Below are 24,811 nucleotides of genomic sequence, written 5' to 3' on the forward strand. Positions count from 1 at the left end.
GTCATATTCAGAACTAGGGGTCAGGTGCACTCACTATATAAGTTGTCGGGGCCAAGAGACTATATTACACGTCGTTTGTTATGGTTCAAATGGCTCTGAGCACTATGGGACTTAACATCTGAGGTCATCAGTCCCCGAGAACTTAGAACTCTTAAACCTAACTAACCTAAGGACATCACACACATCCATGCCCGAGGCAGGATTCGAACCTACGACCGTAGCTGCCGCGCGGTTCCAGACTGAAGCGCATAGAACCGCTCGGCCACAGCGGCCGGTATTTATTATGTCTAATGTGATTTCCAGAACCGTCTATGACATGCACTTACTGCATGACGAAGTATTATCGGTTAGCGTTTGACAGCTATAACATGTATGCAAATGACGTGTATACAGCAGAGGTGGTACAGATGTTGGATCCTGTTGTGCTCACAAAGACATGGTTACATAATTCTGTTTTCTGGATCCCCTTCAATTTCGACATCACAGACATTTTATAACTGATACAGATGCACACAGTTTGTATGTACCCTTATATTTGCATGTTATGTATGCAAAATGATATTATGTTGCGGTATACACTTGTTTCTTTGTTCTCTGTGTCAGATACCACTGATAATGCCACTATACCAAAGTAGCAGTCTGGCAGCTAAGTATTTTACATGCAACACACGGTGTACTAAAATACGTCATTTAGAAAAGAACACACTTCTAAGCTCTGGAACATCAAACGCACAAAATGTTCATGCTGGAAAGGCATTTGCATTGGAAGAATGAAGTCTTTAGGAGGCCTTACTGTAGCTAGTTTATGGTGTGAGTCTCAATGGACGGTAAAAATGAACAAAATGTTTTCGTGCAAAAAATAATTTACTGCTCTTCACATTTTTGTACAGATGTCACAGACTGTGAGGTGTCAACATAGTGAGTGGGATCAGGTGAACCATGTCCCTCTGCCCTGCCTCGTTAGCCGTGGTAGGCGGCCTTGAGAGCAGCGAGAGCTCCAGGACCGGCCAGCAGGCCAGGGGCGGCGACAGCCGCGGGGGCAGCGTAGGCAGGGGCGACGGCAGCCACAGCGGGGGCGGCGACAACAGCGGGGGCGGCGTAGGCGCCGTAGGCTGCGGCGGAGGCGGCGGCGAGGGCGGCGCCGTTGATGGCGGCGTCGCGGGCCCTCGTCTGGGCGACGGCTGTCAGGTGGGCGGCTCTGGCGGCGGCGACGTCAGGGGCGTTGAGGTTGTAGCCGCCGGGCCCGACGACGATGTTGGCCGGGCCGTAGGCGGCGAGGCCGGGGTGGATGCCGCCCACATAGACGGGAGCGGGCTGGACGGCGGCAGCGAGGCCTGCGGCGTAGGCGGGGGCGGCGACGCCCGCCCCCAGGAAGCCGGGCTTGGCCAGGGCCACGGCCACGACAGCACTCAGGACGATCTGAAACCGAAAGACTGGTGCTGTAGAACTCTAATTCTCTCAGTGTTTTCATTCTTGGTGACCTTCATATCAATACTTTAAGCCCAACTCTCACGCTAAAAGCTGTTCAAATGGTTCAAATGGCTCTGAGCACTATGGGACTTAACTGCTGAGGTCATCAGTCCCCTAGAACTTCGAACTACTTAAACCTAACTAACCTAAGGACATCACACACATCCATGCCCGAGGCAGGATTCGAACCTGCGACCGTAGCGGCCGCCGGGTTCCAGACTGTAGCGCCTAGAACCGCTCGGTCACTCCAGCCAGCTGTTCCGCGGATAACAACGCAAGATAGAAATCTATGTGAGCATAAGTTGATTCCTTTTACAGAGGAATAAAATTGAGTTGAAAATCCTGATGGCAGCTTATTAAAGTGGGGAATGTGCTCTTGTGTGGTGCATGTTGCTGAGTTCCGGGTTTGCGATGAATAAAGTTATAAGTGGTATGAGACTGTCGTATGAGGTGAGGGCTGTAGCTATTGTGAATGATGAATACTGTTCACGTAACTAGTATAATATTTTTATAAGGCAATTCTGTAACTAGTTCAAGTGAACGATGTCGATCGTGCTCTGCGTAGTCGTAAATTATTAGCAAACAAGACGCTTCCAGAATGAAATTTTCCCTCTGCAGCGGAGTGTGCGATGGCATGAAACGTCCTGGCAGATTAAAACAGTGTGCCGGACCGAGACTCGAACTCGGGACCTTTGCCTTTGGTGGGCAAGTGCTCTACCAACTGAGCTACCCAAGCACGACTCATGCCACGTCCTCACAGCTGTATTTCCGCCAGTACCTCGTCTCCTACCTACCAAACTTTACTGAAGCTCTCGTGTGAATCCTGGAGAACTAGCACTCCTGGAAGAAAGGATATTGCGGAGACATGGCTTAGCCACAACCTAGGGGATGTTTCCAGAATAAGATTTTCACTCTGCAGCGCAGTGTGCGCCGGTATGAAACTTCCTGGAAGATTAATACTGTGTACCAGACCGATGCTCGAACTCGGGACGTTAGCCTTTCGCGGGCAAATGCTCTACCAACAGAGATACCCAAGCACTTGTCCGCAAAAGGCAAAGGTCCCGAGTTCGAGTCTCGGTCGGGCACACAGTTGTAATCTGCCAGGAAGTTTCATATCAGCGCACACTCCGCTGCAGAGTGAAAACCTCATTCTGGAAACATCCCCCAGGCTGTGGCTAAGCCATGTCTCCGCAGTATCCTTTCTTTCAGGAGTGCTAGTTCTGCAGGGCTCGTAGGAGAGCTTCTATAAAGTTTGGAAGGTAGGAAACGAGATACTGGAAGAAGTAAAGCTGTGAGGACCGGGCGTTAGTCGTGCTTCGGTAGCTCAGATGGTAGAGCACTTGCCCGCGAAAGGCAAAGGTCCCGAGTTCGAGTCTCGGTCGGGCGCACAGGTTTAATCTGCCAGGAAGTTTCATGGATTCTGTTATTTGAACCTAGGCGGATTTACATCACAAAGAGTCACTTAATAGGACGCAGTATCGATTCCATTCCGTTGTCAACTCTCTCTTTTCTCAGTGCCCTGCACGATCGAATACAGCTGTACGCAGAATAACAGTGCAAGATCACTGGGCCCGTGAATGCAGATTTTTTTCTGAAAAATCGTTCAGGTTTTGAGCGTATTCCTAGACGCTGCCTAGTGAAGACCACTGTTTTACTACCACACGGTGAATCGCACTCACCAGGAATTTCATGTTGGTGGTAGAGGTTCCTGGACTGGGTCTGCTGCTGTTGCTGCTGCTGCTGCTGCCGCTGGACTGTGCCGAAGTCTGCATATGACCCGTATATATACGCAGGAGGTCGCCGGCAGAGGTTCGTGAAAGTAGTGCAGCCGACCTTCTGCTGCTCGGCCTGGACCACTGAATGACACCCAGCAGGTAATTGCGCTAGCGCACTCCTGGTGTGCAAGGCAGCTTCCTATACCGTACCGACGTTTATCTGTAACAACCCCTATGGGAGGCTTAAAAATATGTCATGAAACCCCAAGCGTCTCACTTAGGTTTTATATCAGTCACTACCAGGAATTCAAGTACATTGTGTTCCACTTTCGGCGAGTATTCAGCTGCCAACAGTTTCTATTATTGTACGTTACTGTTCGACGGTGCGGTTCTGTTTCATGCACTCTATCTCTAACTGCACGAGCAGGCGTTCTTACCTGCGAAAAGAATCGAAACGTTTAATTCGACGAAGTGCCAATCGATGAAGAACAAAATAACAGACGAGGAAAGGAATATGTTTAAGACCCTTACCACATGAAGGGACTGGCTGGATGAAGTGTAAATTGCAACACCGGCTGTTAGCATTAACCAATGACGTAGTGAGCATTCTGAAAACTTCGGAAACAAAGAGACAACTATAATTAAATAGTATTGGTGATTTTTTAAAACAAAAGTCAGGCTGACAAACTGCCTATTGGCTTCTGTCTCGGGTTCTTCGACCGACGTTCATCTGATGACTTTAGTGACGTTTCGCCAGCATGAGAGGCTGGCCTTGTCAAAGCTGCACCCTCCATTGCCGGTGGTGAATTGGATCCGAGCTCGCGGCCTTAACAATTTTGTAAAAGTCAGGCTGATTTGATTAGGAGAATTTCCTACTTTGAGAAAAACTAGTTCTGGTAAGATGAGTAATATGATAATACCCTTACCGTATATGAGAAATATGTATCGCAAATAAAATAAATCGAGTATTGTAAAAGCTATTTACACAGCAATAACAAACATCAAGGGACGTATCATGAATCAAAAAAACAAAACAAAAATATCGTGCTTAAACAGCAACTAGTATCGATAAATACCCTTGAGCTATGTGACTCAAGTGACCAACCTGGAAAACTGCTTGTGGTAGCATGCCACTTCCGCGATTAGGGGAGGCGCGCCGGCCCCAGACCGAATCCGCTCGGCGGATTAAGGGCGAGGGCCGTACCGGCAAGCAAGCCTAGATGTGATCGTTAGGCTGTTTCCCACATTCGAGTAAGTGAATACCGGGCTGGTTCCGACGTTCGACCACAGTTACAGTATTCGCAGTCATTTTAAATTTTAACACTGCACGTAGTATGCCGGGAAACAGATTTTGTCCCGCATTGGAAAGGGTGGCGACACGAAAGTCATAGGGCCACCCTCTGTTTCTAATATAGCCCTATCCAATAATTAACATGACGATCGTTTGAAGATACGGGATAAAAGAGGGTAACAACATGTATTAAGAGCAGGATACCATATACAGTATACTTGTAAAGTGTATGTTTTGTACAAATATACAGTTTTTAAAATGGAGATTGACATTAACATTCTAAAAAGTAGGGCAAATTAGAATGGCTGTTTTTCGTTGCGGGATTCTACCGCGAATAGTGTAAGAAATATCGTATTTTGGAAAGTTCTCATACCGACAGTTCTTTGTACCATTCAGTCTGCGTATCGCTAAGTACAGGGCTGTGTGTGGTTTGAGTGCATCACGACTTGTTAGTCAGAGCACTGACAGCCGCCTAACAGACCATCTTACACGGGTGCTAGAAGACGTTCCTCTCCACACTAGGAGGAACCTGTAGTGCCAACATGATGCAGTCCATAGTGAACGAAGTACTACAGCAAGTCTTCACGATTCGTCTGCAAATCGTTGAACTGGACGCCGACGACCTGTACCGACTTGCTCCGTTCCTCGGATTTGATGCCTGTAGACTTTTTTCTGTGGGGAAAGCTGATTCAAATGGTTCAAATGGTTCTGAGCACTATGGGACTCAACTGCCGAGGTCATCAGTCCCCTAGAACTTAGAACTACTTCAACCTAACTAACCTAAGGACATCACAAACATCCATGCCCGAGGCAGGATTCGAACCTGCGACCGTAGCGGTCTTGCGGTTCCAGACTGCAGCGCCTTTAACCGCACGGCCACTTCGGCCGGCCGGGAAAGCTGAAAGACACTGTCTAGAAGGACTTATCAACTACAACCGATGATGTGCAACAACGTGTTACTGCAGCCTGCTCAGATATCTCTACTGAAATGCTAGCACGTGTGCAGCAGTCGTTCCACACAAGACTTTCCTTCTGCGAAAATATCTTCACAAAAGTGAAAGCCGGTAATTTGCAGTTACCAAAGCATAAACACAAAACAAAGAACAACACAACAACCTCAAAAGTAGAAGTATTAGGACCTGGTTGCTGTAAGGTGAAGGAGCATGTCACACTTGAATCTCAAGATGATTTTAGAATCAGGTGAAGGAATTTGCACTAGAAACCGCCATAAGTGGACACCCCCAAAATATAAGTTTCTATTACGTGCATTGTGCTGCCACCTACTGCCAGGTACTCCATATCAGGGTCCTCAGTAGTGATTAGACATCGTGAGAGAGCAGAATGCGGCACTCCGCGGAACTCACGAGCTTCGAACGTGGTCAGCTGACATGGTGTCACTAGTGTTATACGTCTGTACGCGAGATTTACAGACTCCTAAACATACCTAGGTCCACAGTTTCCGATGTGGTAGTGAAGTGGAAAAGTGAAGGGACACGTAAAGTACAAAAGCGTACAGGCCAACCTCGTCTGCTGACTGACAGAGAGCGCCGACAGTTGAAGAGAGTCGTAATGTGTAACAGGCAGACATCTATCCAGACCATCACACAGGAATTCCAAACTGCATCAGGAGCCACTGCAAGTGGCAGACACTTGGGCAGGAGGTGAGAAAACTTAGACTTCATGGTCAAGCGGCTGCTCATAAGCCACACATCACGCCGGTAAAGGCCAAACGATGCCTCGCTTGGTGTATGGAGCGTAAACGTTGGACAATTTAACAGTGGTAAAACGTTGTGTGGAGTGACGAATCACGGTACACAATGTGGCGATCCGTTGGCAGGTTGTGGTATGGCGAATCCACGGTGAACGTCATGTGCAAGCGTATGTTGTGGCAACAGCAAAATTCGGAGGCGGTGGTGTTACGGATTTGTCGTGTTTTCATGGAGGAGGCTTGCACCTATTGTTGTTTGGCGTGGCACTATCACAGCACAGGCTTACATTGATATTTTACTCACCTTCTTGCTTCCCACTGTTGAAGAGCAATTCTGGGATGGCGATTGCGTCTTTCAACAAGATCGAGCACCTGTTCATAATGCACCGCCTGTGGCGGAGTGGTTACATGACAATAACATCCCTGTAATGGACTGGCCTGCACAGAGTCCTGATCTGAATCCTATTGAATAGGTTTGGGACGTTTTGGAACGCGGACTTCGTGTCAGGCATCACCGACCGACGTCGATACCTCTCTACAGTGCACCACTCCATGCATAATGGGCTGCCATTCCCGAAGAAACCTTCCAGCACCAGATTGAACGTATGCCTGCGAGAGTGGAAGCTGTCATCAAGGCTAAGAGTGGGCCAACAACATATTGAATTCCAGCACTACCGTAGTCATTTTCAGCCAGGTGTTCGGATACTTTTGATCTCATCAAGTATGTTCTGCTGTGCTATTTTTGTTGTTGCTAGACATCAGGTTGTGTTTTTTGCCGCATGGGTAAAAATTTCGTGTTCTGCATACTTAAGTGTTGTACCAAATATTGAAGCTATTCGTTATACCCACAGCAAAAAAGTTCTGCATCACCGCGGTTCCCAGAACTCCTGAAGATAGACTTGACTGTGGATATTGTATCACAGACACAGTCCCTTCGACTGTTCAAAGATGTCACTAAACCCGCACAAAGATGTAAACAATCATGCATGAGCAGCGCCTATAAGACGCAGGTGTTCCGACAGCCGATCAGTTCCACTCATTCCATCTGGAAGGAGGTACACGGCTCGTGATTTCTGCACTTCAACCATGCCTAGACGGTCATTACCGCGGTTCGATCGCGTCCGCATTGTTACTTTGTGGCAGGAAGGGCTCTCAACAAGTGAAATGTCCAGGCGTCTCGGAGTGAACAAAAGCGATTTAGCTCTGACATGGAGGAGATACAGAGGGACAGGAACTGTGAATGACATGCCTCGATGAGGCCACCAAAGGGCTACTACTGCAGTGGATGATCGCTACCTACGGATTATGGCTCGGAGGAGCCCTGACAGCAAAGCCACCATGTTGAACAATGCTTTTCGAGCAGGACAGGACGTCGTGTTACTACTCAAACTGTGCGCAATAGGCTGTACGATGATCAACTTCACTCCCAACGTCCATGGCGAGGTTCATGTTTGCAACCACGACACCATGCAGCGCGGTACAGAGGGGCCCAACAACATGCCGAATGGACCGCGTAGGATTGGCGTCACGTTCTCTTCAACGATGAGTGTCGCATATGCCTTCAACCAGATAACTGTCGGAGACGTGTTTGGAGGCAACCGGGTCAGGCTGAGAGCCTTAGACACACTGTACAGCCAGTGCTGCAAGGTGTAGGTTCCCTGATGTTTTGGGGTGGCGTCATGTGGGGCAGACGTACGCCCCTGGTGGTAATGGAAAGCTCCATAACGATGTACGATACATGAATGCCATCCTCCGACCGACAGTGCAACCTTATCCGCCGCATATTGGCGAGGCATTGGTCTTCATTGGCGACAGTTCGCGCCCCCATCGTGTACATCTTGTGAATGACTTTCTTAAGGATAACGACATCTCTCGAGTAGAGTGGCCTATCGAACATGCCTGGGATATATAGAAAGGGGTTGTTTGTGGACGACATGACCCACTCTGAGGGATTTAAACTGAATCGCTGAATCTCTGCTGAGGAGTGGGACAATCTGGACCAACAATGCATTGATTAACTTGTGACTAGTATGCCACGACGAATACAGGCATGCATCAGTGCAAGAGGACGTGCTACTTGGTATTATAGGTACCGGAGTGTACAGCAGTTTGGACCACCACCTCTGAAGTTCTCGCTGTGTGGTAGTACAACATGCCACGCGTGGTTTTCATGAGCAATAAAAAGGCGGGAAATGATGGTTATGTTGATCTCTATTGCAAATTTCTGTGTTCCGTAACTCTAGGATTCGAGGTGATTCAAAACATTTTTTGATGTGTGTTTATTGTTAATACTTCAGTTACAGAATAAAAGTCTACCTATTGTTGCGACTAGTTATATGAATTTTGGCTATCTAAGACACATTTCATCTGTCCTGCACCATCTCATACTGTTAAACAGAAGGAGATCATTTACCAGGCAACATGTGATGTTTTGAAATTAACAGAGTTTCGTTAATGTGTAACAAATTTACTTGGCTTGCAAATGGAAATTTGTTTTAGTCCCATATACCTTCAGTTCAAGAATACTTTTAAGATCTAACTGGTTTTTGACAATACTTCCACTTAATTTCATTTCACTTACTGATTATCGGCATTTAGGAGAGTACTATGTAACAGACAGACGGCTGCGAAGAGACCGGCAAGATTTGTCGGCTGCTGCGCTTTTAAATTTGAATAGAATATATGTTCCTATTAACATGCCCATGTTGTACCTTGTGATACGTCTTCAAATTTAGAAAAGAACTTAATTTTCCGGAGCAATTTCTATAATTTCAGACAGCGGCACATAAAAGTGAATTTCGTCATTTAAAATGGAATAAGAAAATATATTAATTTTATGTTATAGGGCTCGCTAGAGGTGAAAGTCTGAAACGTGTCCCATTGTACAAGCCTCTTCCCTACTGGATACAAACTTGAGAACGAAAATTGGCCTTACCGTTGTTAGTACGACGTACCGTGAATGAATGAAACAAGTTTGTTTCCAAGCAATAGGCACAGTGCTTACAATCAACAAAGCTAATTGGTGCAAGAACCAAAATGAAATGAAATAACTCTGTAACGAACCGCCCAAGACCGTGGGCCTCTGGCACCAAAATACGCAACAGGTTTTTCTGAACAACCTCTTAACGTTTGTCGGTGGAATACTGGTTTACCCTCAGTATCGTAGAAAATTTGAAACAGGTATCGAATAATAGGCTTTAGCTATGTATCTCAAGTGGAGACTGTGCTACACTGCTTCCAATATGTGTATGTATATGCAGCAACACACATAAAGAAAACGAACTGAGTACCGAAAAAAAAGCTCCACAGCTATAGTAGGTATCACGATATATAAAGAAATCGAAGCTAATATCGAAAAATATTCTTTTGCTATACAACTCAAATTAGTATTGCGATGCACAATGACTAATAAATATGAGTGTCTCGTGAGTAAATCGCAACTCTTATCATCAAAAGAGTTCAGTTGCTTGTAGGAAAGAAAATGAACTTGGTATACTAAGCACATGCGTTAAAGCTGGTGTGGGAACCATAAGAAACCATACGAATTTTAAAAACAAGTTTATTGTAAACAAAAAAGGAATGCTAAATCGACTAAATATTATTATTCCTCTTAAACAGAGGAGACAGTATTTTGGTTTTCGAACGCAGTAGAGATTATAACTACACTTCTCTCGAAACCAATGCAAATATGATAACAATCAGAGCTGTAGAAATACTTTCCAACCACGGTCAGACGTTAGACAGTATTGGTCACTCGTCAGAGTTGAATGTTAGTAGCGGAAATTGCTCTTGACCGATATTTGCTGTGGAATCCAGGGTTAATTAACCTGGCAGTGGAAGGTACAGGAAAAAGAACAAATATTAGGATGAGGGCAAGACTAGGATTAGCCAAAGGTGGCATTATATGTTGGGAGTAATAGGTAGAGATGAAAAGATTAATACAAGATGAGATGTACGACGATATCAAAACAGTCGAACGCCTGGCGACTAAAAAAGAAGAAAAAAAAGAGGAAAAAGAAAAAAAAGAAAAAAATTGATATAAATATAAAAAATTGCTTGATGGGATGTCTGTCCAGGGACATGATATCGTCATCAAAGACGTTTCAGTCAGGCCTCAGATGTTCGGCCTCTTGCATATTTTATCCAACTGATGACTGTACCGAATCCTCCATACCATGTGTTCCCCAAGCTGTACTGGATGGAAGAGCTTACACATGAGTTTTAGTTCAAAACCTATTTTCCCGGGTACTTGAGCGCGAACTTCAGTATTGCACTACTGTATCAGGGTCCTGTACACCTGAGTTTGTTCTTTCAGACAGTCTGTGTGACTTGAGAGGTTAACCGAGGCCGAAGAACATCATTCACAAATATAATGCTTGCCCATACTTCTGGCACTAAGCATCGTCTGTAGTAACTGCTCTGAAGCAGTTAAACATTCTGATATTTTCACATGATTGGTTTTCAACTACTGGTGCTTAGGCCGGTTGGATCTCCTTTACGCAAGAGATACTCGTTCATCAGTTCACATTACAGTACACGTCAGTGTGCCTGTAGTGTGCGTCGAGTTGAAGACAGTGCTTTTAGCATGTGCAGTTGTCTTCTGCATTGTTACTTGAAAGGTTTGTATTGTATTGTATTGCATGTTAACTGGGGACCTAGAAACGATGGAGAGGCTCCGTCCCCGCCGCAGCCGCAGTGGTCCACAACACCACGACGACTACCGCAGTCCACTTCACCCCTCCGCCGCCTCACACCGAACCCAGGGTTATTGTGCGGTTCGGCCCCCCTTGGACCCCCAGGGAACGTCTCACACCAGACGAGCGTGACCCCTATGTTTGTGTGGTAGAGTAATGGTGGTGTACGCGTGCGTGGAGAACTTGTTTGCGCAGCAATCGCCGACATAGTGTAACTGAGGGGTAATAAGGGGAACCAACCTGCATTCGCTGAGGCAGATGGAAAACCGCCTAAAAACCATCCACAGACTGGCCAGGTCACCGGACCCCGACACAAATCCGCTGGGTGGATTCGTGCCGGGGACCAGGCGGTCCTTCCCGCCCAGAAAGTCGTGCGTTAGACCACACGGCCAACCGGGCGGGCTACTTGAAAGATTTAATAACATACTTTGTGGTTTTGAAATCCGTTTATCTCTACCACATTAGTGCATAACCTTCTTTGTGCCATGATGTGTGTCAGCGACCGACTATTAATTTGTCAGAAAGCAACCTAATAGTCGGTCGCTGACATGTTTCTCTTCGTTACATTGTTTCTACCCACCAATTCTACAAATTTCCTGTAAATGTTACATTTAAATTTTTCTGGTTCTGGAAAGTATGCAGAAATTGCAAATGCTGTACTTCCGAGATAATCATGTCACATGCAGGTACAGGAAGCAAGCCAGATGAATGTGTGAATTAGTTAATTATACTGATATGTAGAAATATGAAGTACACATACCAAGGACCCTATATTATAGGAGGGTCGTTCAGTAAGTACTGCAACACTCTGGCTTTCTCCGCCAGTTTCGGTTGAAAAACCACAAAATTTGTTGTGAGACATTGTGGAATATTCTCGCTTTAGACCCTACAATTTGGCCTTACTCATAGCCTTCAAAATGGCGTCTGTAATGGAAGTGCGTTTCAAGCAGAGAGCTGTCATTGTGTTTCTTTTGGTGGAAAACTGGAGCATCGCAGGTATTCATATGCGCTTGCAGAATGTCTACTAGGACCTGGCAGTGAACGGTGGGTCGCTGGGCGAGGTTGTCTGTTATAATTGCAACAAGGTCGCGCAAAACTGTCCCGATCACAGGGGCGATGTGATAAAATCGTGTAGCGGTCATAAAAACTAACCACTGTGTCATCTGGTATCTCACTGAAAGTACTTTAAATCCAGAATGTATTTTCAAGTAAACCAAAATATTGCATTAAAATCTCTTTAGCAGTACCAGTATATATTCTAAGTATGTAATCCTTATAGTCGTTACGTAATCATGCAACTAACAAGCAAGAATGTGCACACACAATAACACTGTGACGTCTGTTCACTATAACAATGCATTCGTAATTTCTGTTTAAATAAGTTCTCTTGGTTCTTGATTGGATATTTAACTTCAAACATTGTTGCATGTTAACAGATTCTAAGTCTGACAAAGCATACTAGCAATGTAAAGTGAAAAGTTATATGGCAAAGACAAAATTAAAAAGCAGATTATCTATCAATAAACGGTTTTACATGTGAAATGTGGTGTAACACTTTGCTCTTCCTACTACGCAGAGTTTCAACTGTAAAGCAATTATCATGTGGTGTACATCGGTAAAGGATACTGGAATTTTTCTCAAGGTTAGCGTCTATGTTATTTTTCCCTGAGCCAGCGGGCGCACGCGGCTGCCTGTGGTGCGAGTCATTGTCTGTTTCTTTGTTGGCGCGCATCGTTACTGTGATTAGGAGACCTAACTTCTACAAATTTACCTTGCCCAGAGGGCCCAGCCCTGTTTAAATCCCGCCAGTTCTGATGAAATTCAGGTCTGTCGTTACGTCGGTAGTTGAAATAGTTTCTTGTTTGTCGGTCATGTGGTGGAGAATTTCTCCCAGAATCGTAACTGCGTGGTGGACCGTTGCGTCTGAAGTTATTCTGTCTGCCTTGATAATAATTATTTTGGTTCCCATATTGTCTGTTTCTATGGTTGTCTCTGTCACATTCATTACTATGGAAAAGCGATCTTACTCTGTAACTATTATTCTGCCAACGGTTGTCATACGGATGGTGTCTGTTTTGGTCACGATTTTTGTTGTGAGAATAGCCTTGTTGTGTCCTGTTATTATTTCTTTCATCGTGGAATTGTGATGGATGTGATCTGTGATTGTCGTGTTCCTGCTTTCGCGTCCCACGATTGTCAGTGTCAATTTCCAATTCTTGTAACAGTCCCTGAAAAGCTTCAATGTCATCTTTGTAACGTCCTGCCAAAATAATATGTCGTAAATGTTCAGGTAATTTGATTAAGCAAATGCGGATGAGTTCTGAGGGGCTGTATGGGTTTGACAGGTACTGATTCTTGAACAACATGTCTTCAAAATATTTCACAAGACTGGAAAATTCAGATTGTTCGAAATGTTTCATCATTATGATGCTATGTCTTACTCAGCCTTGTGTAGCTTGAGACCAATATGCTGAGAGGAAGGCATGATAAAATTCTCCTTCACTGTGGCAATCGTGAATGACCGATCGCATTCTCTCAGCTGGTTCATTCTCTAAGTAGCCACACATAAATTCTAATCTGTGCTCTAATGACCAGTTGTGAGGACAACAATGAGACAATTGATGGAGCCACGGTTTTGGATGCATGTCGTTGCCAGAATTCTTAAATGTTTTAAATTTACGTGTAGTAATGAACAGCTTATAGTCAAAATCATCATGTCGGCGAGTCGCATATCGGTCATTGTTGCGTCGTTTCGGTGGTTCCATTTCAAAATTCGGTGCGCCTTGCCAATTTCTTTCATAATTTCCGAAGTGTCCTGTGTTATTATTTTGTGGTTGTTCCGTATTTCTAAGTCCCTCTTCACGTGTTGGAGCGCGAGTGTCCTCTGAAATATGTAATTTTTGTATTACCTGTGTCAGCTGATCTTGTACTTCCCGCATTTCTCTTTGGTGTTGCGTATTAATTTCATTCTGATTTTGTTTGAATTTCCTACTTTGTTCGCACTCTTCTGTGTCATTAAAGACTACCGGTTTTGTGTCATTCAGATTATCATCTACCTTCGTAGATAAATTATTTAGCTGATCCGTAAGTTCAACTACTTTCTCTGATAATGAACTTATATCCTCCATGTGTCTTTCTGAACCAATTTTCAGAGTATCTACTGTGTCCTTTAAGTTTTCCTGAGTTTTTGCAAGTTGCGTAACCGAATCGGTAGATGCAACTGAGTCAATTTTAGCTTGCAAGGTCTCATGATTTTCATGAACAATAGTTTCCAGTTCTTTTATGGCTGCTTCGTGATTCTGTAATGCATTTTCATGCCGCGAAAAAATAGGTTGAAATTGTTCACAAATTTGTGTTTTTACGTCATTGCAGACTTTTTGACATTTCGATTCAATGTTCTGTAACTCAGTAGTTAAATCTTCACGTGTTTGTTCAAGCTTATGATCCACTGAGTCTAACTTTTGAAGCTTTTGTTCCATTGCGTCTAACTGTTGCTGTGTTTGCCTCTGGTGTTGTTCCATTGTGTCTAACTTTTGAAGATTTTCTTCCATCGTATCTAACTTTTGAAGATTTTGTTACATTGTGTCTAACTTTCGATTGTTCCATTGTGTCTAACTGTTCCTGTGTTTGTCTCTGATTTTGTTTCATTTGCTGCATTAATTGCAGTAATAATGTATTAGTGTCTGGAATCTGTTCCTCTATGTATTTCGGCAGTGCATTTGCACCGGCAGCATTCACATTTTGACAAGCAGAAAATGTGTTTTGACTTATTTGAGAAAACGGTGAGGCCCAAAAACCTGAATCTACAGTATTTGCCAGATTGTGTGCTGTCATTTCGGATTCCTGAGGCAAGCTGTTGCCGACCGATCGATCGATAATGCTTCCCTGTTCACTAATTGTTTCACTGCCTACACCATTATTTGCAGCCCGCTCCATTTCCTAATGCACAATTACTAAATTAAGAGTTTGAATATTAGTTAATTCATTATACGGTGGCGCTAACACACAGCTTTCGTCTTCACTGTCATTTCTCAGTTTACTTTGGAGCCTAGTATTACGTTTTTCACACGCCATTATTGTCACAATATTTCACACGACAACACAGAAAAGCACAATTTGAAGAGCAAAATAAGAAAACACATTAACATAGCACTGAAAGTAATATCTCGTTAATTGGAAGCGCAGCTGCGAAATACTTGGTGCAAATCTACATGCATGCCACAAGTGTTTTACTGTACAACAATGAAAAACTACAACTACAAAGGAAATTCTCTCTACAATTACGCGCTAGCAATAAACAAAGGGTGCACAAACTACAAGAAAAAATCAGAAGATTCCAGGGAGGTATCCTCGGCTAAGTGTTGACATATGAAACGTCCCCTTTTGAAAACTATACATGACTATGTTGGCCAACTCTTGCAGGATGAACTAGGATCAGAATACCAGGTCACCAATTTTTTTAAACCTAGTGCTGGTCTGGAGCAGGTGACAGAGGATTTAGGATCACTTTGCAAAGATTTCACTAAGGAAGACACCGTGGTTATAGTGGGTGGGGCAGGTAACAGTATTGACAGAGATCCTGGGTACAGTATAGAGTGTGACCTGGCGAAGATTGCATCAGCATCGAAGCATACTAGTGTTGAGTTTGTATCTGTTCTTGGGCGCCATGACCGACCTCATTTGAACTCTTCTGTCAAGAGAGTTAATTTGGAGCTGGAACGGCTGCTCATGTCGGGTGCGGGGTCACACATTGGTGTGGTTCATGTTGATTCTCTCAGTAGGTGGGATTATACTAGGCATGGCCTTCACCTCAACAGGAAGGGGAAGGGTAAATTGGCTGGGGAAATAGCAGGAAAGTTAAAGGGGGGAGGCACTATCATGAGTGGTAAAATACCAGTGGTTATAGGATTCAGAAAAGACCCTTTTTTAGGGTAGGGAGGACAGAAAGAAAGCAAATTTTAAGAGAGGTTAGGACTGAGACAAACCTTCAGTTTGAGAAAGAAATCAAAAAACATAATTCCAGCTTATTACATCAGCATAAACAGCCATTGGTTAAGAATTTTCAACTGTCAGCAGATATTTTAACTCTACCCAATTTTAACTCAGTCAATGTGAAATGTCAGCTATCTTTATTGCATCAAAATATTTGAGGACTGAGAAATAAAATTAATGAATTAACTATCTGCATAGATGAATTAGAGTCTTCAAACCCAGCTGACATAATCTGCCTCTCTGAACATCATGTGACCACTGGTATAGAACTTGTAAGTGTTACAGGGTTTAGGTTAGGATCTCACTTTTGTAGATCAGAAATGGAGAAAGGAGGAGTTGCCACATTCATCAGGAACTGTCATAAATTTTGCCTAGAACAGCATATGGAAGCATGTGCAACAGAATTATAATTTCACAAAAAATCCTTCATAATATTAAGTGAATATCGAGCACCTGCAGGTAACTTTAATCTGTTTGTAAACCACCTTGAAGCTTTACTGGTCCATTTAACAACCAAAAACAAAGAAATAGTGGTTGCTGGTGATTTCAATGTAGATTTCCTTAAAGACTCTCCCAATAAGAACTTATTTGAGTTAGTAACACTATCATTCAACTTAATTCCCACAGTAAAGTTCCCCACTAGAATAGCCACTTGCTCACAAACAGCCATTGATAATATCTTTATAGAAAAGTCCAATGAACAAAATTATATTACAAAACCAATAGTCAATGGCCTCTCAGACCATGACATGCAGTTCCTTCTGTTAAATGTTAATACTGCACAGGATATAAAATCTGTTAAATCTGAGCTCAAGAGGGTAATCAGTAAGCCAAAAATTGATTATTTTAGGACACTCCTCAGGGACATTCACTGGACTGATGTTTACAGTGCTCATGGCATGAATGAAAAATATAACATTTTTGCTAATGAAGTGCTTACCTTATTTGAACACTGCTTTCCCCCAAAACTTACCAAGGTTAGAGGAAAATCTACAAAGAAGCCATGGATTACTCGAGGAATAGGGGTATCTTGTAAAACAAAAAGAAAACTGTATCTGTCAATCCGAAACATTTCCAATGTTGATGCTATAGCACATTATAAGAAATACTGCAAAATATTAAAGACTGTAATACGGATGTCAAAGCAAATATATTACAAGGAAAAGATAGTCATATCAGATAACAAAATAAAGACAATATGGGATATAGTGAAGGAGGAGATCGGTAGAACCAGACATGAAGAGGAACAAATAGCATTAAGAGTAAATGATACATTGGTGACAGATGTGTATAGTGTTGCAGAACTTTTTAACAAACATTTTATAACTGTTACTGAAAAGATGGGGTTGTCAGGTTCGGTAGATGCTGCTATGGATTACCTAAGACCAGACATTTCAAGTAACTTCCATAATATGAATTTAACCCTCACTACCCCAACAGAAATAATGTCCATCATAAAATCTTTAAAATCAAAAACATCTAGTGGGTATGATGAAATATCAACAAAGTTAATTAAAGAATGTGATTCTGAGCTAAGTAACATATTAAGCTATCTGTGTAACCAGTCGTTTATCAGTGGAATATTTCCTGAATGGCTAAAATATGCTGAAGTTAAGCCACTGTTTAAGAAGGGAGATAAAGTAATAGCATCAAATTTCCGTCCAATTTCACTGTTACCAGCATTCTCAAAAATTTTCGAAAAAGTAATGTACAGTCGTCTTTATAACCATCTTATCTCAAATAACATATTGTCAAAGTCACAGTTTGGATTTCTAAAAGGTTCTGATATTGAGAAGGCTATCTTCACTTACAGTGAAAATGTGCTTAATTCATTAGACAAAAAATTGCAGGCAACTGGTATATTTTGTGATCTGTCAAAGGCATTTGACTGTGTAAATCACAATATCCTTTTAAGGAAACTAGAATATTACAGTGTAACAGGAAATGCTGCAAAATGGTTCAAATCTTATATCTCTGGCAGGAAACAAAGGGTGTTATTAGGAAAGAGACATGTATCAAGCTATCAGGCATCATCCAACTGGGAACTAATTACATGTGGGGTCCCACAAGGTTCCATTTTGGGGCCCTTACTTTTTCTTGTGTATATCAATGACCTTTCATCAGTAACATTACCAGATGCCAAGTTTGTTTTGTTTGCCGATGATACAAACATTGCAATAAATAGCAAATCAAGTGTAGTCTTAGAAAGATCAGCCAATAAAATATTTGTGGACATTAATCACTGGTTCCTAGCCAATTCTTTGTCACTAAACTTTGAAAAAACACACTACATGCAGTTCAGAACTTGTAAGGGGTGTCCCAAGAGTATATGTCTAACATACGATGACAAGAAGATAGAAGAAGTGGACAGTGTTAAATTCTTGGGATTACAGCTTGATAATAAATTCAATTGGGAGGAGCACACCACAGAACTGCTGAAGCGTCTTAACAAATCTCTGTTTGCAATGCGAATTTTGTCAGACGTAGGGGATATAAAAATGAAAAAGCTGGCATACTATGCTTACTTTCATTCCATAATGTCATATGGGATTATTTTTTGGGGTAATTCATCAAGCCAAGCTAAAGTTTTCCGGGCACAAAAACGTGCAGTAAGAATTATATGTGGTGTGAACTCAAGAACATCCTGCAGAAGCCTGTTTAGGGAACTAGGGATACTAACTACAGCTTCCCAATATATTTATTCCTTAATGAAATTTGTCATTAAAAATATATCATTTTTTCAAACCAACAGCTCAATTCATGGAATCAATACTAGAAATAAGAATAATCTTCACAAGGATTTAAAGTCACTTAGTCTTGTACAAAAAGGTGTGCATTATTCAGGAACACACATTTTCAATAACTTGCCAGCAGCCATAAAATGCTTAACAACCAATGAAATTCAGTTTAAGAGAAGCCTAAAGGATTTATTGGTGGCCAACTCCTTCTACTCCATTGATGAATTTCTTAGTAAAACCAACTGATTTGTATATAAGTACAACATAACTTCTGCACAATTTCAGTGCAGTAACGTGTTCACTGAAAATTTGTGTGTGTGTGTGTGTGTGTGTGTGTGTGAGTATAATCTAACTTCTGCACCATTTCAGTGCAGTAATGTGTTCATTGTAAATAAGTATTACAGTAGTTGTATTACATGTTTATTACCTTATAAATAAAAAAAAACTTTTTTGTTTTAAATTCAGTGCATTAGTATTTGTAAAATGACTCTTAGTGTTCATTAAAAATGACGATCATTCCACTTGGGACCTGTGGAATGGTACATTAGCTTGTTTGTTTTAGTTGTAAATATTTGTCATGTATTGTTGTTTTTCTGACATGTTCCACATCCAGGAGGACCTCCTCACTACGGATCAATTGGAATGAAAGTAAGTCTAATCTAATCTAAAAACTGTGCTTAAACTGGCACACAATATTTTTAGCGCAACGCAGTCTGACTTTCAATAATCCCTACAAAAGAATGGCCCTGTCTAACATTAACCTATACCTTTCACAAAGCACTTACCTCACAAAAATCTTCGTTACTCGTACTACTGCAATACAGCGAGCGCCACTACCGCCAGCTAAATAAAAGATTCAAACTACGGAAGGCACTAACTACTGATAGGCATAGTTAGCAAATGAAAGATTTTAATAGAGAACAAACAATGTATTTACCTTAATAGTCATAATATATATAACAGTTCATGACAACCATTCGTACAAATGTACTGTTTCTGATGGACACACCTCCAGATTATCCATTCTCAAAAATCCACCATCTCACTTCCCCACATCCACCACTGCTGGCGGCTCGCCTCCAACTGCGCAACGCTACGCGCTGTTAACAACCAACTGCCCAACACTACAATGGCAGACAACAATGCAAACTAGCCACAGACTGCACACAGCACAGCCAGTGATTTCCATACAGAGCACTATGTGGCGTTACCAAATATAAAAACCTAAACAGTCAACTTAGAAGGTATGGAAGAGGTTTTGGTTAAAAGACATCTTGCTGTACACCATGAGCTGCACGTGAAATATTTAATTACGGTATCAGACATCGAACCAACCGTTGGAGACGTCTCATCCGGACGACATACGAATAAACTTATATATACAAGTTTGTTATGGTTCAAATGGCTCTGAGCACTATGGGACTTAACATCTGAGGTCATCAGTCCCCGAGAACTTAGAACTCTTAAACCTAACTAACCTAAGGACATCATACACATCCATGCCCGAGACAGGATTCGAACCTACGACCGTAGCTGCCGCGCGGTTCCAGACTGAAACGCCTAGAACCGCTCGGCCACAACGGCCGGTATTTGTTATGTCTAATGTCATTTCCAGAACCGTCTATGACATGCACTTACTGCATGACGAAGTATTATCGGTTAGAGTTTGACAGATATAACATGTATGCAAATGACGTGTACACAGAAGAGGTGGTACAGATGTTGGATCCTGTTGTGCTCACAAAGACATGGTTACATAATTCTGTTTTCTGGATCCCCTTCAATTTCAACATCACAGACATTTTATAACTGATACAGATGCACACAGTTTGTATGTACCCTTATATTTGCATGTTATGTATGCAAAATGATATTATGTTGTTGTATACACTTGTTTGTTTGTTCTCTGTGTCAGATACCAGTGACAATGCCACTATACCAAAGCAGCAGTCTGGCAGCTGAGTATTTTACATGCAACACATGGTGTACTAAAATACGTCATTTAGAAAATAACCCACTTCTAAGCTTTGGAACATCAAACGCACAAAATTTTCATACTGCAAAGGCATTTGCATTGGAAGAATGGAATCTTTAGGAGGCCCTACTGTAGCTAGTTTCTGGTGTGAGCCTCAATGGACGGTAAAAGACAACAAAATGTTTTCGTGCAAAAAATAATTTACTGCTCTTCACATTTTTGTACAGATGTCACAGACTGTGAGGTGTCAGTGAGTGGGATCAGGTGAACCATGTCCCACTGCCCTGCCTTGTTAGCCGTGGTAGGCGGCCTTGAGAGCAGCGAGAGCTCCAGGACCGGCCAGCAGGCCAGGGGCGGCGACAGCCGCGGGGGCAGCGTAAGCAGGGGCGACGGCAGCCACAGCGGGGGCGGCGACAACAGCGGGGGCGGCGTAGGCGCCGTAGGCTGCGGCGGAGGCGGCGGCGAGGGCGGCGCCGTTGATGGCGGCGTCGCGGGCCCTCGTCTGGGCGACGGCTGTCAGGTGGGCGGCTCTGGCGGCGGCCACGTCAGGGGCGTTGAGGTTGTAGCCGCCGGGCCCGACGACGATGTTGGCCGGGCCGTAGGCGGCGAGGCCGGGGTGGATGCCGCCCACCAGGACAGGGGCGGGCTGCACGGCGGCAGCGAGGCCTGCGGCGTAAGCCGGGGCGGCGACGCCCGCCCCCAGGAAGCCGGGCTTGGCCAGGACCACGGCCACGACAGCACTCAGAACGATCTGAAACCGAAATACTGGTGCTGTAGAACACTAATTCTCTCAGTGGTTTCATTCTTGGTGACCTTCATATCAATACTTTAAGCCCAACTCTCACGCTAAAAGCTGTTCAAATGGTTCAAATGGCTCTGAGCACTATGGGACTTAACTGCTGAGGTCATCAGTCCCCTAGAACTTCGAACTACTTAAACCTAACTAACCTAAGGACATCACACACATCCATGCCCGAGGCAGGATTCGAACCTGCGACCGTAGCGGCCGCCGGGTTCCAGACTGTAGCGCCGCTCGGCTACTCCGGCCGGATAAAAGCTGTTCCGTGGATAACAACGCAAGATAGAAATCTATGTGAGCATAAGTTGTTTCCTTTTACAGAAGGATAAAATTGAGTTGAAAAACCTGATGGCAGCATATTAAAGTGGGGAATGTGCTATTGGGTGGTGCATCTTGCTGAGTTCCGGGTTTGCGATGAATAAAGTTATCGTAAGTGGTATGAGACTGTCGTATGAGGTGAGGGCTGTAGCTACTGTGAATGATGAATATTGTTCACGTAGCTAGTATAATATTTTTATAAGGCAATATCTGTAACTAGCTCAAGTGAACGATGTCGATCGTGCTCTGCGTAGTCGTAAATTATTAGCAAACAAGACGCTTCCAGAATGAAATTTTCACTCTGCAGCGGAGTGTGCGATGACATGAAACGTCCTGGCAGATTAAAACAGTGTGCCGGACCGAGACTCGAACTCGAGACCTTTGCCTTTGGCGGGCAAGTGCTCTACTAACAGAGCTACCCAAGCACGACTCATGCCCCGTCCTCACAGCTGTATTTCCGCCAGTACCTCGTCTCTTACCTACCAGACTTTACAGAAGCTCTCGTGTGAACCTTGCAGAACTAGCACTCCTGGAAGAAAGGATATTGCGGAGACATGGCTTAGCCACAACCTAGGGGATGTTTCCAGAATGAGATTTTCACTCTGCAGCGCAGTCGGCGCCGATATGAAACTTCCTGGAAGATTACCAGACCGATGCTCGAACTAGGGACGTTTGCCTTTCGCGGGCAAATGCTCTACCAACAGAAATACCCAAGCACTTGTCCGCAAAAGGCAAAGGTCCCGAGTTCGAGTCTCGGTCGGGCACACAGTTGTAATCTGCCAGGAAGTTTCATATCAGCGCACACTCCGCTGCAGAGTGAAAATCTCATTCTGGAAACATCCCCCAGGCTGTGGCTAAGCCATGTCTCCGCAGTATACTTTCTTTCAGGAGTGCTAGTTCTGCAGGGTTCGTAGGAGAGCTTCTATATAGTTTGGAAGGTAGGAAACGAGATACTGGCAGAAGTAAAGCTGTGAGGACCGGGCGTTAGTCGTGCTTCGGTAGCTCAGATGGTAGAGCACTTGCCCGCGAAAGGCAAAGGTCCCGAGTTCGAGTCTCGGTCGCGAACACAGGTTTAATCTGCCAGGAAGTTTCATGGATTCTTTTATTTGAACCTAGGCGGATTTACATCACAAAGAGTCACATAATAGGACGCAGTATCGATTCAATTCCGCTGTCAACTCTCACTTTTCTCAGTGCCCTGCACGATCGAGTGCAGCTGTACGCAGAATAACAGTGCAAGATCACTGAACCCGTGAATGCAGATTTTTTTTGTGAAAAATCGTTCATGTCTTGAGCGTATTCCTAGACGCTGCCCAGTGAAGACCACTGTTGTACTACCCCACGGTGAATCGCACTCACCAGGAATTTCATGTTGGTGGTAGAGTTTTCTGGACTGGGTCTGCTGCTGTTGCTGCTGCTGCTGCTGCCGCTGGACTGTGCCGAAGTCTGCATATGACCCGTATATATACGCAGGAGGTCGGCGGCAGAGGTTCGTGAAAGTAGTACAGCCGACCTTCTGCTACTCGGCCTGGACCACTGAATGACACCCAGCAGGTAATTGCGCTAGCGCACTCCTGGTGTGCAAGGCAGCTTCCTATACCGTACCGACGTTTATCTGTAACAACCCCTATGGGAGGCTTAAAAATATGTCATGAAACCCCAAGCGTCTCGCTTAGGTTTTATATCAGTCACTACCAGCAATTCAAGTACATTGTGTTCCACTTTCGGCGAGTACTCAGCTGCCAACAGTTTCTATTATTGTACGTTACTGTTCGACGGTGGGGTTCTGTTTCATGCACTCTATCTCTAACTGCACGAGCAGGCGTTCTTACCTGCGAAAAGAATCGAAACGTTTAATTCGACGAAGTGCCAATCGATGAAGAACAAAATAAACAGACGAGGAAAGGAATATGTTTAAGACCATTACCACATGAAGGGACTGGCTGGATGAAGTGGAAATTGCAACACTGGCTGTTAGCATTAACCAATGACGTAGTGAGCATGCTGAAAACTTCGGAAACAAAGAGACAACTATAATTAAATAGTAGTGGTGATTTTTTAAAACAAAAGTCAGGCTGACAAACTGCCTATTGACTTCTGTCTCGGGTTCTTCGGCCGACGTTCATCTGATGACTTTACTGACGTTTCACCAGCACGAGAGGCTGGCCTTGTCAAAGCTGCACCCTCCATTGCCGATGGTGAACTGGATCCGAGCACGCGGCCTTAACAATTTTGTAAAAGTCAGGCTGGTTTGATTAGGAGAATTTCCTACTTTGAGAAAAACTAGTTCTGGCAAGATGAGGAATATGATAATACCCTTACCGTATCTGAGAAATATTTATCGCAAATAAAATAAATCTAGTATTGTAAAAGCTATTTACACAGCAATAACAAACATCAAGGGACGTATCATGAACCAAAAAAACATAACAAAAATATCGTGCTTAAACAGCAACTAGTATCGATAAATACCCTTGAGCTATGTGACTCAAGTGACCAACCTGGAAAACTGCTTGTGGTAGCATGCCACTTCCGCGATTAGGGGAGGCGCGCCGGCCCCAGACCGAATCCGCTCGGCAGATTAAGGGCGAGGCCCGTACCGGCAAGCAAGCCTAGATGTGGCCTTTAGGCCGTTTCCCACATTCGAGTAAGTGAATACCGGGCTGGTTCCGACGTTCGACCACAGTTACAGTATTCGCAGTCATTTTAAATTTTAACACTGCACGTAGTATGCCGGGAAACAGATTTTGTCCCGCATTGGAAAGGGCGGCGACACGAAAGTCATAGGGCCACCCTCTGTTTCTAATATAGCCCTATCCAATAATTAACATGACGACCGTTGGAAGATACGGGATAAAAGAGGGTAACAACATGTATTAAGAGCAGGATACCATATACAGTATACTTGTAAAGTGTATGTTTTGTACAAATATACAGTTTTTAAAATGGAGATTGACATTAACATTCTAAAAAGTAGGGCAAATTAGAATGGCTGTTTTTTGTTGCAGGATTCTACCGCGAATAGTGTGAGAAATATCGTATTTTGGAAAGTTCTCATACCGACAGTTCTTTGTACCATTCAGTCTGCGTATCGCTAAGTACGGGGTTGTG

General features: G+C 43.7%; 1 protein-coding gene across 2 annotated transcripts; it reads right to left on the minus strand.

Moving 5' to 3' along the window:
* Positions 1 to 854: 854 nt before the first annotated feature.
* Positions 855 to 23,126, minus strand: LOC126177032 (cuticle protein 38-like). 2 transcript variants are annotated; one of them, XM_049924264.1, is made up of 2 exons: positions 23,060 to 23,118; positions 855 to 1,419 (listed from the first exon to the last, which is right to left on the minus strand). In XM_049924264.1, the coding sequence occupies exons 1-2, from the start codon at positions 23,069 to 23,071 to the stop codon at positions 961 to 963; spliced, it is 471 nt and encodes a 156-aa protein (XP_049780221.1). In that variant the 5' UTR covers positions 23,072 to 23,118; the 3' UTR covers positions 855 to 960. The 2 variants fall into 2 exon arrangements, with proteins under 2 accessions (XP_049780221.1, XP_049780222.1); XM_049924265.1 differs by lacking the exon at positions 855 to 1,419 and adding an exon at positions 20,848 to 21,334 and having other exon boundaries at positions 23,060 to 23,126.
* Between the last annotated feature and the right edge of the window lie 1,685 nt (positions 23,127 to 24,811).

The sequence above is a fragment of the Schistocerca cancellata genome, chromosome 3 (genome assembly GCF_023864275.1).
Source record: "Schistocerca cancellata isolate TAMUIC-IGC-003103 chromosome 3, iqSchCanc2.1, whole genome shotgun sequence".
Lineage (NCBI taxonomy): Eukaryota > Metazoa > Arthropoda > Insecta > Orthoptera > Acrididae > Schistocerca > Schistocerca cancellata.